The sequence below is a fragment of the Thamnophis elegans genome, chromosome 13 (genome assembly GCF_009769535.1).
Source record: "Thamnophis elegans isolate rThaEle1 chromosome 13, rThaEle1.pri, whole genome shotgun sequence".
Classification (NCBI taxonomy): domain Eukaryota; kingdom Metazoa; phylum Chordata; class Lepidosauria; order Squamata; family Colubridae; genus Thamnophis; species Thamnophis elegans.
In genome coordinates, this window is record NC_045553.1 from 37,436,351 (window position 1) to 37,454,988 (window position 18,638).

An 18,638-nucleotide genomic window follows, 5' to 3' on the forward strand; every position below is an offset into this window, starting at 1 on the left:
CAGGTCACATGGTCAGCAAGCCACTCCCACAAAAGAGGCCACACCCACAGAGTAGGTTCCAAAAATTTTTGAAACCCACCACTGGACAGGTGGTAAAGCAAGTAAAGCAGGCAGAGGTGATCATTCCAAGAGATGTGTTTGGCTTGCCCCAAAGATACAAAGTGCAAATTGTCCTGAAGTGCAAGGAATATTTTATGTGCAAAGCCAAGATGTGGGTTGCTTGGGCTTGTCAATACAAGTGCTTACGAAATTATTTTCACAAGCAATCAGGAAACATTTCTGAAGGCTTATATAACTTGTTCAGACCTCTATAAGACTGAGGTGGCGCGGTGGTTAAATGCAGCACTGCAGGCTGACTGCTAGATCAGCAGCTCAGCGGTTCAAATCTCACCGGCTCAGGGTTGACTCAGCCTTCCATCCTTCCGAGGTGGGTAAAATGAGGACCCAGATTGTTGTTGGGGGCAATATGCTGACTCTGTAAACCGCTTAGAGAGGGCTGAAAGCCCTATGAAGCGGTATATAAGCCTAACTGCTATTGCTATTGCTATTGCTATTGCTATAACATGTTCAGACCCCTATTATTAGTGTTTTGTTTAAAAGCAGCCTACAGCTGGGACAGAAAAGTGGCAGAGTTCATAAAATAATACAAAAGGCCACTCCATGCCAATAACTTGCATTTCCTTTATTGCAGCAGCCTGCTGGGCAATATCGAATGCAATCTCGACCAGGGATTTTAATTCCTGCAGCTATAAGCCCTTATTTCATTTTAATGTTCTAAGATTTATACAATGCAATACATACTGTAGCCACACTCTTCCAGATTTTCCCCCAATTTTATTTTTATCAAAAATAAAACAGGAGCATCCTTCAATCACATAGCTCCTTCTTTAAAACACACCTAAAATTTCTGAAAACTAGTTTTCATAATTTATCCAGTTAGAACAAGTTGGGAGAAGTAATTCAATTGCTGGCACCCTCTTGATACACAAATTGTATTCATTTATTTGTTATTTATTTATTTATTTATAAAATTGATAAGCTGACCATCTTAAGGTCACTCTGGGCAGCTATAAATTTTCTTCATTTAAATCAGCTCTCAAATTTGGACCATCTGAATCAGGTCCCCAACCTCAACCCCAGGTCCCTGGACCAGCACTGATCCAACAGCATGCCATCAACAGATCTGCGCAAACAAGCGAAGTCCCATCCGCGGGATGCAGGCAGCACACAAAACCACGCCCCCTTGGGTCCGCAGAGAAAACCTTTTCCATGGAACTGGTCCCTGGTGCCCAAAAGGTTGGGGGCCGCTGATCTAGATCTATTGCACTGGATCTAGCTGCAGTTTAGGGAGCAACTGAGTAAGAAAAACTGATTTCAACTACCACTGTGAATGCTCAAGAGACGAGGTAGAAAGAAATGAACAGGAATCCACATTTTCCACACCCTTTTAATATCCTTTCATAAAGCTACTCCTTCTGATTTGGTAGCGGGTTCATATTTATAAAAATCATAATACAGGTTCATTACATGAAGATGGGATTCCTTGGGCAATTAAGTCCCAATTCCATGCTGACAAAGAGTATAAAAACCATCTGTTTCACAAAGGCTCGATCAGTGCGTATTATGGTACATCTGAAGGCCAGTTACGTTCTTGACAATCCACGATTATCCAAGTCCTTTACCTGTTAAAACAAAATTTAATTTTTAGGGGGACGATAGTTTGTTTCTTTCAGTTTTATAAGTAGAAGGGTAATAAAAACCGGAAAAAAACAAGAAGCTATTTGCAACTTTCTTCGCCAGCTTCCCACAAGCAAAGTCAACGGGGAAGATTTAGTTTCATTACGATTCATTTAACTGCATGAATTTGCTTAACAGCTATAGCCCCCCCCCCCCCCCCCAAAAAAACGGTTGTAGAATCAGGCATGACTCACTTAACAAATTCTGTTCTTAATTGTGGTCAGTAGTTGAGGACTCATCAAGATGTACGCATCAACTCCCAATTATGATCAATTCCCCCCACCCCCCCAAAAAGTATATGATTGAATACGGTCGGCTTACTTTATATATCCGAACTAGCCAATGTTCTGTGGTGTAAGCTTCTTCCAAAACATCAAGCTCAAAGTCTTTGTTGCCAATTTCAGCGTTTCTCACTCGGTCATAGCCTGGTGGGCGTTCTAAACACAAAGGAAAGCAAACCGTGGCTGAAAAAACATCCTTGTTGACCAACCTTTCCTCAACCTAGGAATTCCAGTTATCCCACCTTAAGAAAGCTCTTTTAAAACTCTAGGTTTCGAAGTGGTATTTAATCAATTATTCCTGTGTCTTGTTCCATGTCAAGCTCAAAGAGAGAACAGGAGCACAGGATTGAACAATATGGCCACCTCATGATATAAATTCCAAGTTCCCATAAAGCAAATAATATGAAAGACTATTGGCAGAAATCATAGCTGCAGCGGAAGTAAAAATGGAATACAAATCCATGGTCCAAGTTCAAAATAAACAAATCCATGGTCCAAGTTCAAACTACTTTCCAAATATTCAAAACAGCACTTTTAGTGCTCAGGAGGAAGGCGGGGGAATTCACTGGGAGAAAGCAATTATGTTTGGAAGAGTTAATGGTATTAGGAAACCAGGCCGCCAAAGAGCACAGTGGCTGGACACCATCACGGTAGACACCAGTCAGAGCATAGAACAACTCAAAGAAGTAGCATAGGATCGGAAGATGTAGAGACACTTGGCTCGTAGAATCGGACACAACTGAATGGATAACATCATCATCATTGATCAAGGAAAAATGAGATAAAATATGTTATGTGCTCTGAGATTACTACTATGTACCCCATGCTGGAGAATTAAAAAGAAAACAAAACTAGAGAACAAAATAGAACAAAGCCCCTAAGACATGGAAAGGGCAGAGAACAGCATATAGAAAAAGGAAATGTCCCAAAAACCAACTCCCCATAATATTGCAAAATATAGATAACATCACTTACTTGCTTCTGTGTAGACCTGTCCAAAACGGTAGTAGCACATCTTATACATAAGGCAGTTAAGCAGCACTGGGGAGCCCTCTCTGTCTACCCGGAATTCTCCAGTGGGTGTGTAGTAATCATGTTCCTTTATGTGCTTGCCGGTGTCTGTGCTCCCTCCAATTCTCACCATCCACAAGAATTTGTTGATGTCTATGGAACAAAAAGTAAGGCAATTGGTGAACCTGTTCCAATTCATCTGGGATGCAGGAGGCTTTACCCTCCTAGTATCAGAGATCTCAAAAACCACTCTCTGTTTCTAAATTAACCACATTACACCAGCAAGGGGGGGGGGGGGGGAATATGTCTCCGGATCAACGTTTCTCAATCTCAGCATGTTTAAGATGTGTGGACTCCCAGAATTCCCCAACCATGGGATGGTTGAGAAGTTGAAAAACATTGCTCTGGATTAACAAGGCCCTCTGGTTTGGATTTTTGAAATACAGATAACGTGAAGAATGTAAGAGGCAATTGATCAGTTGTACTGAGGTGGGTTTATGTAGGGCTGTGCAAAATCCAATGCCTCAAGAACCCTGAAAGATCCTTTCAAGGGAAATAATAAAAAACATAGCATTACCATCTGAGGAATATCCAGTGAGGCCTCCAAATATCACTAGCACGTAACTGACATCCAGTTCCCTCATTATCTCATAAGCCCGCTCTTCAGTGGATGCCATGGCCTGGAAACACAGATCAGCTCATAAATTCAACCTTCATCAATTTGCTGAGGTATAAAAATACGCTGTTACTATTTTATGCAATCTATCCTCCACCACCGCAGTCATAATATGTGCTAGCCATTTACAGGTAAACTAGGAATAAGGATCTAACACCTGTGTTCAGAATTCCTGGAAGGTATGAAGGTAATCATTTTTTAAAAACCTATGCCTTCACTATTCAGAATACAATGAAAATTATGGAAATAATTCATAAGGATTCAGCACCTACCTGTCCAACTCGGGAAATATGTGTATTATTCCAAGTATTATTATCCACAAGAATGGTTCGATTTGCCATAGCTGTTATCTGATAACCATAATCCCACCAGGACATAACTTTTGCATCCTGAGCGCAAACAAAAAGACAATCTGTAACATTTCATTGAACATGCAAATAACAGAATAAATGTTTTATGAGGTATATGGTGAAAAAAAGTCTGGTTACAAAACAAGTATTTTATATACTGGCTTATATCCCAAGTTTTTCAATTGGATGAGAATGCTAGCTCTCTAATTGTTCATTAAGATGATTCGATGGTTTTGTCCACAGGCAGTGAAAAGATAAAAGCAAAATAATGAGTGTATTATACTTGCAGAGAATGTATTTGTCCTGTAGCTGTCTCAGAAATCTTTGTGATACGTAAATGCTTTAAATATTAGCTGACATACAGACTTTAGACAAAATTTTGGTGGCTAACAAAACAGACCTTTTTTTTTTAGCATTAAGAGAATCTAAAGTCTGTTCTAGTTTTCTTATCAATGTGCTTGCACAAAGACCAATTGTGTAGGTATTATTACCTCCGGTGTATTGTGACGAAGCCAATAATACGCTTCTCTGAAGTCATCGAAAATAATCCTGCTCCCATCACCACCACGAGCTGACAGAACTATTGAGGGAGAAGAGTAGGCTTCACTGGTTACCCAAGTCGAATGAAAGGTGTAAGTGATCAAGAAGAAAGCCATGACAAGGATCATTCCACTGGCAACCTAAGAAGTAACCAGAATCATTAAAACATGCCTAAGCTATTTGGAAAAAGAAAACCCATACCATTTTATTAAAGAAACCTTTTAATAAGCATTCAGAAGCGTCTATTCTCTGGCAGATAATCTAGAGACAGTTCCAATGATACTTCTTTCCACCACTAGTAACATAAAACATTCTATGCCCAATGTTGTAAGTTGGATTTTTAATACGGGGTGGAAAGCCTTGATATGCTTGCTTATACCACCACTCACTTCATTTTTGATGGGGTAAGTAGAATCCTGTTGCTTTTTAGTTTTCTTATCGGGTCGGCTGATGTCTAGATTTTTCATGTAGGTCGACAACACTTGAGAAACTCCAATACCAGACAGAATGCACATAACTGGGGCCAGTACCAGCATGAGACGAACCTATTAAAACACCAAAATACTAAGTACATTCAGTCATATGTATATACATCACTTTCTGGGAGGTGAAATTGCAAAGGGGATCAGATATGATACCTGTTGTCTATATTTACTCCCCTCCGGACAAAAAAAAACCCTCAGTCTCTAACTTGCCCAGTGCATCTTGTGCGCCTATTAGCAGTAAAATAAGACAATCTCTTTAATTCATACTAATACATCCCCCTCCCCCCCCCCAAAAAACCCCAATGGTAAGCCAACATTCAGGACTCACCATCACAGCAGAGAAATACATGCTTGTGACACCGTACATGATGATGAAAATTCGGGCATCAGACAGATGGCTGAAACAGTAATACAGGCCAACTGTAAGATAGAAAGAAAACAGGTCAACTGTCAAGAAAACACAGAATATGATATGGAAAAAAATTAACAAACAAAGCTTAAGACTAAAGGTCTAATTTATTCAAATTGTTCGAATTTACTAATAAATTAGAAATTTGAATAGAAAGTTTGAAGGCACCAAATAAGATATTCCGATCACCTTTCCCCCAAATAATTGTGTCAGACACTTCCCCAAGATGTTCCTTTAATTCTCTATTTTTCCAAATAAGAATCTGGTCCTTTAAAAAAAAAGCCAAATTTCACAGGAACATTGTTTGCATGAAAGCATTTAACATTTTACTAGTCAGTCAAGTTTTATTAGGATAAAAGATCAGTATAGAATGAAGCAATTAACAAATTAGTCTGGAAGTAACAGAAGAGGACCAAACACATGACACAAGCTAAAAGAATAATACATAATATTATTGTCACATGTTTCTATACTATACAGTAGAATTATACCTGGAAACATGAAAACAAGAAGCTGAAGATCAAAGTAGTAGGATGACCATGTGGTGGGCTGATGCTCAGAAACTGAAGCAATGATTGGAATATTATTCTTTGCATAAGAAGGATCAAGCAAAGAATAGAAACGTCCAGTCCATGGAGAAATTTTTCCTGACAAAATTAATAAAAAAAAATTTATGCAGTAGTGTTATAATATCTTCAAGCAATAGTATGCCTGCATAATGCCTGAATTACACACACTCACACACATTCTATAACAAATTTAGAAATTTGGTTTTGCTAAGATAGAATCAAAATATTTTCTCAATTATTCTCAGAAAATTTAATCAGGATTATTTCTTCTTCCTTCTTTTTCCTTCTTCTTCTTCCTCCCCCTCCTCCCCCTTCTTCTTCTTCTTCTGACTTACGAACCATTTTGACTCAACATAAAACTCCGCTCCTGCAAACCCGATTGTACTTATTTATCCAGAACTCTTCAAAGCTTCAATCACATGACTAATTAAACCGGACTATTCATTTGGTTTTAAATAGCATCCAAAAGCTGCAGAGCTTTAATCTATTTCCACAACATAAACTGCTTTCAAATAAACATAAACATTCTTCTTAATGTCCCAAGAAGCATGCTGACACAGTGAAATTATCTCATGTGTTGAAAGATTATTGTGCCGAGAGAGAGAGAGAGAGAGGGAGAGAGAGACACACAGCATCCAATCAAAAGCAAAGAAACTGCATTAAAATAGTATTTTTCTGGATCCACTGAATTAATGTGCCAATGAAACTCTACAGAAATACATCAGTATGCATTGTTAAGACCTGCAGCTTCTCCTTACCTGTTAACATCAACACAGCTCCTATGGACAGAAGGACAAACCCAACCAAGGAGATAACGCTTCTGAAGAGAATCTCAAATTGCTGAGGATTCAGCTTGCTGCGCAGATAATCCACAAAGGCATGGATCTGGCAGAGACCAAATACCCCCAGGGCAGCCATGTGTTCAGATGAGAGAACAGGCTACAGGAAGGAAAGAATAAGCTCAATTAAGCTTACTTTTTATGACAACTAAACGCTTTTCTTCAGCCAGCAGGCTACCCGAATTAGCTATTTGGCTCAACTACTGTCACTGTCAGACAGCCAAATCAATAGACAATTAGTTCAAGAGCAGAAAAAGCTTTACACCATCCCCTTTCCTCCATCTTTTAGATTTCTTTACCTGGAAACCGACAAAAGAGATCTGCATTGAGAGGATAGTTCCTAAGCAGTACACTGTACAATAAGCCACATAGATCCGGTGGGAGAAGCGTCCAGTCAACATCAGCACCAGGACATGAAGTGGAATTAGGTTGATCAAAAACACATAGCCACCCCACGAAGAAACCTGAGGGGAAAAAATAAACCAAATGGAACCCAGACCCAACATTTCTAAAATGCCGCAAGTGTACGATGGCTTAGGACGGGATTTATAGTATGCGTGACACAAAAGCTTTTCTTCCATCAAAAATCTCATTGTTCTTAACAAATAAGATTGAGAGTTCCTTAACATGCACATCTTCGTAACACAAGCAAGAGCAGCTCTTGGCTAATATAATGGTTTAAGTCATGCTAGGAATAGGAAGGCATTCTCCCCTTTTTGCCTTCATTCTTGAGGGTCAGTGACTGACCCCAGACCAGAGACAAATTCTCAGCTTAACTATCTAACACAATTTTTGTGAAAATAAGCATTGGGGAAAGAAAGAGACGCATTCTCTCCCTTGGGCCCCAAGAGATAAGGTGTGATTTAAAATTAACAAATGACTAAACTGCGAAAGAAAGGGAACAATCTGGTCTTTATTTAGCAATTTATACAAATATAAAAATAGCTTGGCTTTGACAAGTAACACAGATGGAGGCTAAGAGGCACATGCTGTTGTCTGAAGTAAGGGAACAATGGCACTAATTTCTCCTTTCCTTCTCCAAGGAGAGAGGCACATCCTTCAAGTATGATGCTACCTAGTCTTTAATACAAAAGCTTGTGGCTTCAGAAATTTACAACGCTACAACAATGCTTACAAATGTACAAAATATAAAGAAGTTGGGAAATGATTCCGGGCAGATAATTTTGTCTGTTTGATGGGATGACTCAAGGTATTTTGAAAATTTATCACTCACCATGTAGAAATAGGCAAGCGCGCAAATGGCTGCCCAGTAGATTGAACCTGTCTTCACAGCTTTGATCCACATGTAGTAAGTCAGAAGCATACAGAATATAGCAATACCTGGAAATAAATCAGATCTAAATCAAACTTCAGTCTTTCCATCCAAAGGTGAAGAAGGATAGACCTGCGCTACCGAATCATAGAGTAAAAGATACTACAAAGTAGTGTTTTCCAATTCTGGCAAATTTAAGATGTGTGAACTCCCAGAATTCTCCAGCTACCATATTTAAGTCCACAAAATTTACAGTTACCATTTGCCATAGTTGGTATAACACTATTGTATAAACTGTTGAGTTGTCAAAAAGAAGAGGACTATTTATCATATATTTTCTTCACACAATTCACTTATTCATGCTTCCAATTTATACTCAACCCAAAGGGCATGCAATACATTCATTAACATTAATTCTATCATTTTAAAAACATCATGAAATAAGGACACTATTGGTATCAACAAAGAGCTAATCTTATAATGTATTTTAAAGGGTTCTTACACTTTTGCACTATTTCTTTATGATAGATTTTTTTTACTAAAGCTCAGAAACAGCTTTCATGTGAAAAACATTTAGCAGTGAAGCTAGAATTAGGACTTGAACTAAAAAGCCATTTTATTGCCAATAAATTTATTAAAGCCAAAGCTTCCTTATTTCATACCAGGAACAAATGTTTTTATATCTGACTTAGTGTCGGATGGTTCCAATTTTAATTTTAATAGTCTGATTTGAGAGATGAATGAGGATCATTAAATCAATGCACATTAGCCTGGAGATTATTATCAGCAAAGAGACGAAGACTGAATGAACGGGTTTCTTCAATTGGCCTTTTTCCCCATAGTGCTATACAATAGAATATTCTATATTTGTTTCTATATCTAACGTATATTTAGTTGCCTATATATTGCTTGTATGACTGAAGAGTATCTTCCTTTTTCCTTCCTTCCCTAAATGTATTCCATGCTGAAATTATTAAAGACATTTTAAAAAACTGACCTCACCTTCATTATCATAAGAGCCCGCAACAGAACGGGAGATGTAACCAGGCACCACAGCAATCATTGCAGCTGCCAAAAGACCAGCTCCTGCATCCTAGGCAGAAAAAAGAAGAAGAAAGTCACGATTGTGGACATTATTTCAAAGATGTTTAAAAAGTGTAGGGAGGGGGGCTCCATGTATTTCATAGGCATGACCATTCTTATTGCATTTATTATTATTTTGTCAAAAGGGTACAAATAAAGAAGTGATGAATAATCTTTTCTGTTAACCGAAGTCTAAGTAAATTTCTAATTTGTAACCAGCAAAAAATTTCCCATTTAAGCATCTCAAATATATTTTATTTCAGTATTCAACATGGGACCTTCCATCTTAAATCAACATTCATGAACGTTAAAACAACACAAATGAATCCATCTAAAAGCTTAGAGTCTTTCAGTGCAACATAGCTAAGAATATTGTGCTTATTACATTTTTATCCCACTTTTCAATGCAGAGAACATAAATACTCCTCCCTCCTCCTATTTTTGCACAACCATCCTGTGAGATGGGATGGGCTGAGAGATGACTGGTGCAAAATCATGCAGCTGGCTTTTGTGCCTAGGGCAGGATTAGAACTCACCGTGTCCTGTTTCTAGCCAGCACTTTAACCACTACTATACAATAGTATTACACTTGTCTTTACTGCTTCCAAATATGCTAACATTACATCAACACAGATTTCCATTACCTCCTGTTTCCCCAAATATAATTATTATATTAACTTTGGAACAGCATACAATCTTGCTTAAATTGGCCAATCAGTAGCTGAAATGAGGAGAAACTTTCAAAATAAAATTGCCAGTCGCAACTCTTCTACTACAGCAATGGACAGAAAGTACAGCTACCATTCCCAGAAACTGGCTCTATCTTTGTGATTACCTTAAGTTCTTTGGTGAGGTGATATGTTACGATGGTGGTGAAGGAAGAAAAGAGGGGGGCCAGAAAGACACACACATTTCGGATGTCGATTGTGATGTGGAAGAAGTGCAGAACGTGATAGATGGCAGCCGATGTGATCATTAAACCTGAAATAAAGTGAAGCAGGAATGTCATTTGCAAAGAATTATTGGCCTGCTGGATGGTTATGTTGTGACAGACCTAAAGCAAAATCTGGACTGCAGAGAGAACTAGCTCTCAAAATCACTGGCTGACTATAGGCTCTCTTACAGATCAGTTAGCATGCTTTTCCCTATCAAAAGAAGCCAATAACACACTGGATTAATTATGTTTGGCTGCATTATCTGAAAGATGAATGACACTTGCTTATCCATTTTGGAGGAAACCAATTTCATCTCTGATCCACAGAACATCAGAAAAGAACTATTCTAAAATGTGATGCCATTACAATACTTTGTGCACTGGTCTTTGAGAAATGCCTGTCTCTTACCTGGATAGATGGTTCCACCTATGATCCTTCCCAGAGGATACCATGCTCTATCATCAAACCAGTTGTGAAATTTATAAAAACCCTCTTCTGCCAAGAAGCGAGTGGTGCGGTAGTTAAAATACCTGTGGGAGTAACAGAAATCTCAGTCCTTTGCGAGTAAGATTTTATTGTTTGCTGTTCCTCATTTTGCAGGCTTGGCCTTCTGCTATAGTTCTTATGTAGAAAAGCTCCCCATTCTCACATACAAATTAATACCAACTTGACTAAAGCAGTTTTTCACTTGGAATCAAGATTCATATAGAATCCAAACAGAAATATCCCGAATGGATAAAGGATTAATCTTCCTTGCAGGCAACCAAGAAAACGTAACCTTGCCTTACATTTCCAAACATTGTTAAGTGCTCTTTAGCTTACTGTAAAAATGCAAATATTCCCCTTATATAAACTGCTTTTCATTATACTAGACAGTAAGCATCTAATACAACCCATAACCATTCAACTGCAGTCCATTGTTCTGAGTCAATCTCACAGTTGTAAACATTCCTTTAGAACAGTGTTTCTAAATTTTGGCAACATGGCAAGAGTTGTGGTCTTCAATTCCCATGGCTAGTTGAGTAATTCTGGGATTGAACATCTTAAACTTGCTAAGGCTGGGAAACAGTTTTAGAAGAAACAATTCTATTGCATTTCATAGTCAAGATTCATAGTAAATCCAGGCAGAACTGGCTAGAATATTAATTTTATTGCAAAATTATCTGAAGCTAATCCTAGTTCTTGGTCTTTCAGAAAAACACTCTCCCCGATATATTCTGAAACCCTATTGCTGAAGCAGAGCAATCTGTCTTATTATTTGGAAGCCTAATATTCTAAACTACAGCAACAAAACCTGAACATGAATACAAACAGGCAAATGATCTCTCCAATCAAATCAGAGTCAAGAGGGATACTTACGGATCAAATTCATGAATGACACTCTCAAATCGTAACACAGAGAAAAGTCTAGTAGAAAAAGCTGCAACAGAAAGAAAGAAATATGCAGAGGCGATTGCTTATTTGTTTGGTTATTATTTATTTATTTATTTGACTTATATACCGCTTCATAGGGCTTTCAGCCCTCTCTAAGCGGTTTACAAATTTTTTAGCAAATTGAGTCAGCAACTTGCCCCCACAGTCTGGGTCCTCATTTCACCCACCTCGGAAGGATGGAAGGTTGATTGAGAGCCCTCTCTAAGTGGTTTACAGAGTCATCATCTTGCCCCCAACAATCTGGGTCCTCATTTTACCAACCTCAGAGATACAAAGTAGAACTACATCTCCCCAAGTAAAATCTGCAGTACGGAGGTTAGCAATAGCAATAGCAGTTAGACTTATATACCGCTTCATAGGGCTTTCAGCCCTCTCTAAGCGGTTTACAGAGTCAGCATATCGCCCCCAGTCTGGGTCCTCATTTCACCCACCTCGGAAGGATGGAAGGCTGAATCGACCTTGAGCCGGTAAGATTTGAACCGATGAACTGTAGATCACAGTCAGTTGAAGTGGCCTGCAGTACTGCACCCTAACCACTGCGCCACCTCGGCTCTTATTATTTATTTATTTATTATTGTTATCGTGGTTATCATGATGTTTCAATTATATTAATGTTAGTTATTTGCCAATTGGAAACATAGAGGCTAGAAATGTTGAAACATACCAAGTCAAAGTCAGTTGATTATATGACTAGGAGAACAACATTCCATTCAGAATGGAATTCACATTAAAAAACAACAGATAACAGTTGTAGCCATACATTACCCATGCCAGCTAGAGTTTTTAAAGCTCAAACTTACAAAGAATAGCTGCCATTGACAGAATCAGGAGCTTGAGAAGGGTGTCCTGTTTTTCATATGACAAGCGGAGGAAACCTAACTTGGTCATTCTGGCAAAGGTGTTCAAAGGCAACACTTAAACACCTGAAAGGAAAATAAAAGATTAAGTACAAATACATTCTTCAAGTCATCCTTATTAACACACCATAAGCAAACATGCTGCATGGGGTGAGACAGTGACACAAATTTCATTTTATTAGGATCAAACAATTTTTCCTCAAAACATATTCCATCCATCCATCCATCCATCCATCCATCTGAGTGTAATTCCATTTATACTTCCCAGAGTTCAACAGGAAACACACACAAAATGTTCACTGCTGTTTAATCACAACCAGGGTGGTGGCTTAAGGACCTAAACAACCAATGCCAACTAAAACAAAGAACAGCTACCTGAATGAGGCTTTCTTTCTACATTTTCATGAATTCACAATGGATTCCACTGTTTAACCATGTTTAAAACTTCAAAAAGCAAACGTTATGAAGCACTACCCAATAGGTTGCCAAAAACATTCAAAGCAAACATTTCAGTATTATTTAAATTATCTTTTTTCCACCCAGTAGTCTATGAGGGAGCCCAATTAGCATAAACTTGATCTTCTGGATGTGGGTTTCACACAAAAGTTCAGGTGTGCAGAAGTTTGAAAAGGTTACGCTGCCATGAGTTTTATCTCATGCAACCTTTAAACACTGCTCAAAATAAATATTTGTTTACTGGCCAAGTGGGGGGAGGGGATCTACAGGAACATGTACTTTGTGAAAATGAAACCAAGACGAAAATTAATTAAATGCTTAAAAAGCCAGTTGCAAGTTCATTTTGCTAACAGCTGCTCTAGAAGAAAAAAAGAAACATGATTTCTGCTTCAATTTCCTATCTGAAATCCACTTCTTCAAATCAAGTTTCATTTGGGATTCAATAACAATCACAATTTCCTTTTACCTTAAACTACTTAGCAATGAATGAGAATAAAGTTTCCAATAAAACTAAAATTATAAAGGCTACTATTCAAGTGCTGCAAATGTAATTACCCAATAAAAAATTACCCCCAATAAAAATCAGGAACAGGGCTAGGAATGATCAGTTAAGAGCAACAGAAGGAGCAAAACATTATTAACATCCCAGGTCAAGGCCATCAGGCATAGGAGGTACTTTTCAAGCAGATGTCCTATTATTAAGCACACAATTAAATTTTGAGGTTAGAATACAGCAGCATTCAAGATACCACAAATACCCGCAGCAAAGTTATTCTAAATATATACTCCACTGTGCATATTAAAATCCAACTGTGGTCTATATAGGATCACTCCTATATAGTTCAGTACTCAGATTTAAATTCAGTGGAAAGTTGTCAAAACTGATATGAGCCAACTTAAGCAACTATCAACCACTGATTTGAACAGGTTTCCTTTCCAATTCTCTAATTCAGTGCTGGAGAGTTGGGGGATTTGGCTCATATTAACTTGACAACAAGTATAGGTGAAACCTCAGACTTACAGAAATACGGATTTGCACTAAACATTAAGAGTGCAATACAATGAAACCAAGGCTGGATCAACTTCTGCCAATATGCTTCAGGACTACATAATCTCCCAGATTCCTTCCACATTTTAATTTTTAATAATCCTAGACTTAGGGACATGCTTTCATGAATTGAAAGGATCTTTGTGCATGCAAATGTTACATGAAGCAAGGACCTGGATGCATGCTCAGCTGTCTTGAAAAGTGGGAAATATACCAATAGGACGCATAAAGAACTACTGGTATGGTATGGTATAAGTTTATTTATAGGCCGCCCTTTTCCCTGAGGGGACTGAATAGAACCAAAGCAAAAAAAAAAAAAAAAAAATCAAACTTGCTTTTACAGTTAGTAAGATCAGTTATGTGCAATATCCGAAAAAAGCTAGTCTGACTATTCTTAGCATCTAGACAGAGATTTTTAAGCACTACTAACAGTAACTTTTTGATTGAAAACCCATCGTCCTGGGCCCTTCTGGATGCCAATCATACGCAACTGTGATCTTCCCAAACAAAAAGGCTGTCAAACACTGAGGGGGGTGAGATCTACCTCACAGGCAGAAATACCAAAGTGAAAAATGTTCCTAGGGACCCCGGGGGGGGGGGGGGGGGGAGAGAGAAAACGGAATGACAGAATCCCAGAGTTTTAACGGGTGGAGAAATCACACCTTCAAGCTCTACCAAGCTTTAAAAGAGGCAGAAATCCGGTTCCAGGAGACCATTAGGCTGCGCCCTTTCCTGGAAGCCCTTCTGCCTTTCCACTCGCAGAGGGGACGGGGCTGGTTTCGCACGTTGCCCAAGACCACCCCGAGCTCGCCTTCTTGCTTAAAGGGTCGTGGGGGTGAGTTAGTATACCAGGGTTAAACAGACCCTGGTTTAATGCTAACGTGTGGAGCAACCCTGCCTGCGTGTCCCGATTTCATTCATTCTCTTGGCGGAAGGAAGGGGCGGAAGGAGAGCTTTCGGGGAAAGCCCACCTCACAACACCCCCCCCCTCCCCGTTGCCTGGGAACCATGGACACCGATTTCCCCCAGGAGCTACTTTTCCAGCTGCAAGGCTTTCGGGGCTGGGAGATGCGGCGGCCTCTTGCAGAAAGAAGCCGCGCAGGACGATCGGCGGCCTGAGGGGATCAGCCACCCGCTTCTTTCCAGAGGCCGCCTTGGGCCGATCGCGCGTGGGGAGGTCGGGGAAGCGTCCACGGCTTCCCCCCTCAGCCGTGATCCAACCGCCCAGCCGCCGCTGTCGCCTCCCTCCTCCGCTCCCTCAGGCTGCAGCAGCCAGGCCGCCTTCCCGATCTGATGAGACGCCCTCCCGATTCCTCACCGGGGACTCAGATTTCGCTCTCCGCCCGGCTCCCTCAGCCATCCGCTCCACGCGCGCCCACTCCCAGCTCCGCAGCACGCCCGCCTTCCCCACCGAGCCCGACGGCGGACGACGACAGGCCGAGGGGCGCGTCGATCACGATGACGGGCCCGCCCCACGGGAAAGATGACCGGACCGAGGCCACGTCCGTCAACAAAGCGGAAGTTCGAGGGACGGAGCGCCGCGAGTTCCGTCCCCGATTTAGAGGGGAGCCGTGCCCGACGCGGTTGGTTGTCTTGGAGGAGGAGGGAAGCTTGGTTGAGGCGCGAGTAGTGACGTGTCGCTCTGGGTAACGGGGATGAGGCTGGCAGGGGGCGTGGCCAGAGGCTTTCACGTGGCAGGAGGCGCAAGGCGAGTTCGCGGTCGGGACAACTCCCCCACCCCTCCCACCAGCGCATCTGAACCGCCAGATTTGACCGCAGCAGCTGAAGTCAGGGCATGGATACGTCTAGTTTAACGACACGAAGGACTAGGGGTGACATGATAACAATGTTCCAATATCTCAGGGGCTGCCACTAAGAAGAGCAGATCAGCCTACTTTCCAAAGCACCAGAAGGCCGGACAAGGAACAATGGATGGAAACTAACCAAGGAGAGCAGCAACCTAGAATTAAGGAGAAATTTCCCAACAGGGAGAACAATTGACCAGAAGTTGTGGGTGCTCCATCACTGGAGGTTTTTAAGAAGAGACTGGAAAGCCACCTGTCTGAAGCAGTATAGGGTCCCCTGCCTGAGTAGGGGGGGGGGGTAGGGTTGGACTAGAAGACCTCCAAGGTCCCTTCCTATTCTGTTCTTCAGATCTACAGTGCCAGCCACCATCAAAGCGGGCACCATCCAGAGCATAGAACTCAAAAAAAAGTAGTGCAAGATTGGAAGACGTGGAGAAACCTAATCCACTGAATCGTCATCATCAACAGTGCCAGCCCTTCTGGAAGGCATCAGGCTGGCAAGGATGCCTTCAAGGGGATTTTTGAAAGTCCGTTTTGCAGGGGATTGATCACTCATCACTTATTTTATTATTAGAGGAAATCGAGATGCCACTGGTTTCAATTGATTTCAATTCCCGGACCTTGTTGATAGATAGCTTGGGGTATCGTTTGCCCAACACTAAGACCAGCTCCGTCCAAAGACTTTTTTCTTTCCATTTCCTTTTCAAAACGAGGCAGAGTAGCCATTGGGTACAAGTGATGAGTCTGCATTTTAAAGATCAAAGTCTTTAAGATAAGATGGTAATAAGCTAGGTCCCAAGGGGGAAGCTGTGGTAGCACTACGTGCTAGATAGGCTGTGGAAAGCTGATAATTCTATATGTTATAAGACCCCCCCCCCCCAATGCATGGGATTTGTTTGGATAATAAATATTATGTGCAAATGCATTAATTGTATTTACCCTGTTTAGTTTACCACCCAGCCCCAACAGTTATCAAATGTTATCAAATTTAAAATTTGGCCTTTCACCCATCCAGTTCTCACCCTGCTTCTTCCAGGCCTGAAGGGCAGCCTCAGACATCTCTTTCAAAGGTATTCTTTACAGTATAATATGCGTAATTTCCAAATGCTCTACCTTAACCCTGAGCACTCTGACCTTCTCTTGCTCCTTCTGCCTCAGTTCTTCCCTAATGACAGCTGTTAGTTTTTTGAAAGCAAGTTATAAACAACTGAAATAATATGATTTTAGGCACTATATCAACAACAGTAGCATTCTCTTCCTCCCTTGTTTCTGCCTCTCCCCCTGCTTTTTTTTGAAAATGAATTTCTTGCATTGCTCTCATGATGTCTATTGGGAAGCATCTGAAAATGCTGCAGTTAAAGGCAAAAATTAATAAATTCAAAGCAGATAATTCTATGCCATTCTTTTTTAAAAATCTTTATACACATCCTTTTTATACACAGTTCTTTTTCAGCATTTATACAATTCTCCCTCATTCCCTGGAAACCATAATTTTAACCCACCCTGCTCCTATCTTCTGCTTTTGGCCATAAATACCATTTTGGGTCATTTCCCAAGCCAAAAAGTTTGAATCAGGAACAGAAATTCTTTGAAGCAGTTTGCAGAAAATTTTAAGTTTTTATTCTGCCCGTCTCCCATCCCCCATCAAAATGAGTTTCATGATTCAGTCACACAATTTAATTACCCCATTTTCATTTAATGGTTCAGTGTGAAAATACAAGAGAAAACATTTATCTGTAGACTGACTTCAGTTCTACAAAAACCCCGAGGGCTTGTTTCTTTTTTTTAAAAAATCTTGTAATGTTTAGCCATACACAAACTGACATGCATAAGGAATACTGCCTAAGATCAGGACCACATTATACTTCTTTGTGCATACACAATTACATATGTACACACACAGACAAATGAATACATATGAAGTTCACATATCCTGAGCTGAGGAGTCCTTAATTTCAATTGCAGCTACAATCACACAGGAGCATTTTGGTGTACATCGTTCTCCCTCATCTGGGACAATAATTCCAGGTCAGGCTTCCTATCAGTATTTGAGTTGGAGACCTTTGGAATTGACATTAGCAAATTCTCTCTTCTGCATATTGGGCTTAGCACCAGTGGCTCCTGTGTAGACTTGTGCAAGAGCCCTGTTGAAACCATCACCACCACCACCTGTTTCTCCATAGATACCTTTTGGAATCTCTTTTGTGTACAAGTCCTCCGCCCCAACAAGCCACCCCCAGGATCCATAAATATGTTCCTTAGAAGCATTGTTTCTTGCAAGATTTTAACAGTATATTGTCAACCTTACAACCCCAGACACAAGAATTAACAAGTTTTCGGTTCAGTGCCTGACTTTACCCGTACACTTTTCAAAGTTCCCTTTCAATGTTCAGAAGGTGCTTTTCAAAAGCTCCAAGGATGTAAGTAAAAAAACAAAACAATACATTCTGTCCTTAAGATTAGGAATTTGTTGCATCCATCAAAAGCAGATTCCTTCAAAATAAAAAACCAAATAAAGTTAAGATGCCTCTTTCTGACATCAGATGCCAGGAAGAGGCAGAGCCCTCTCACCCTTTCCCCCCCCCCAAAAAAAAATCTTAACCTTGCCCAAGTGTTACATGATCCACTTTTCATTTCAGCACACAACGGGAATTACAAAATCCTGACCTGAGGTAACCATATAAAGAACTGCGACCATTGAGAAAAATCCAACACTTGTGGTAAAGACCCCATCAGCATCAGAAAGCTACGACAATATGCGTTACAAAAACCATTCATCCTGGGAAATGGGGGGAGGTAAGGAAATGTACAAAAAAGTGCACAGAAACAGTCCCATTACACACTATAAAA

The 18,638-nt window shown here is 40.3% G+C and overlaps 1 protein-coding gene across 1 annotated transcript; it reads right to left on the minus strand.

Moving 5' to 3' along the window:
- Positions 1-1,427: 1,427 nt before the first annotated feature.
- STT3A (STT3 oligosaccharyltransferase complex catalytic subunit A) lies at positions 1,428-15,473 on the minus strand. Its single transcript, XM_032229309.1, has 18 exons — positions 15,302-15,473; positions 12,423-12,545; positions 11,548-11,608; positions 10,597-10,718; positions 10,089-10,234; positions 9,173-9,263; positions 8,132-8,238; positions 7,197-7,361; positions 6,817-6,997; positions 5,981-6,136; positions 5,409-5,500; positions 4,985-5,140; positions 4,547-4,735; positions 3,978-4,094; positions 3,607-3,709; positions 2,994-3,182; positions 2,059-2,174; positions 1,428-1,682 (listed from the first exon to the last, which is right to left on the minus strand). The coding sequence occupies exons 2-18, from the start codon at positions 12,508-12,510 to the stop codon at positions 1,644-1,646; spliced, it is 2,118 nt and encodes a 705-aa protein (XP_032085200.1). The 5' UTR covers positions 12,511-12,545; positions 15,302-15,473; the 3' UTR covers positions 1,428-1,643.
- Between the last annotated feature and the right edge of the window lie 3,165 nt (positions 15,474-18,638).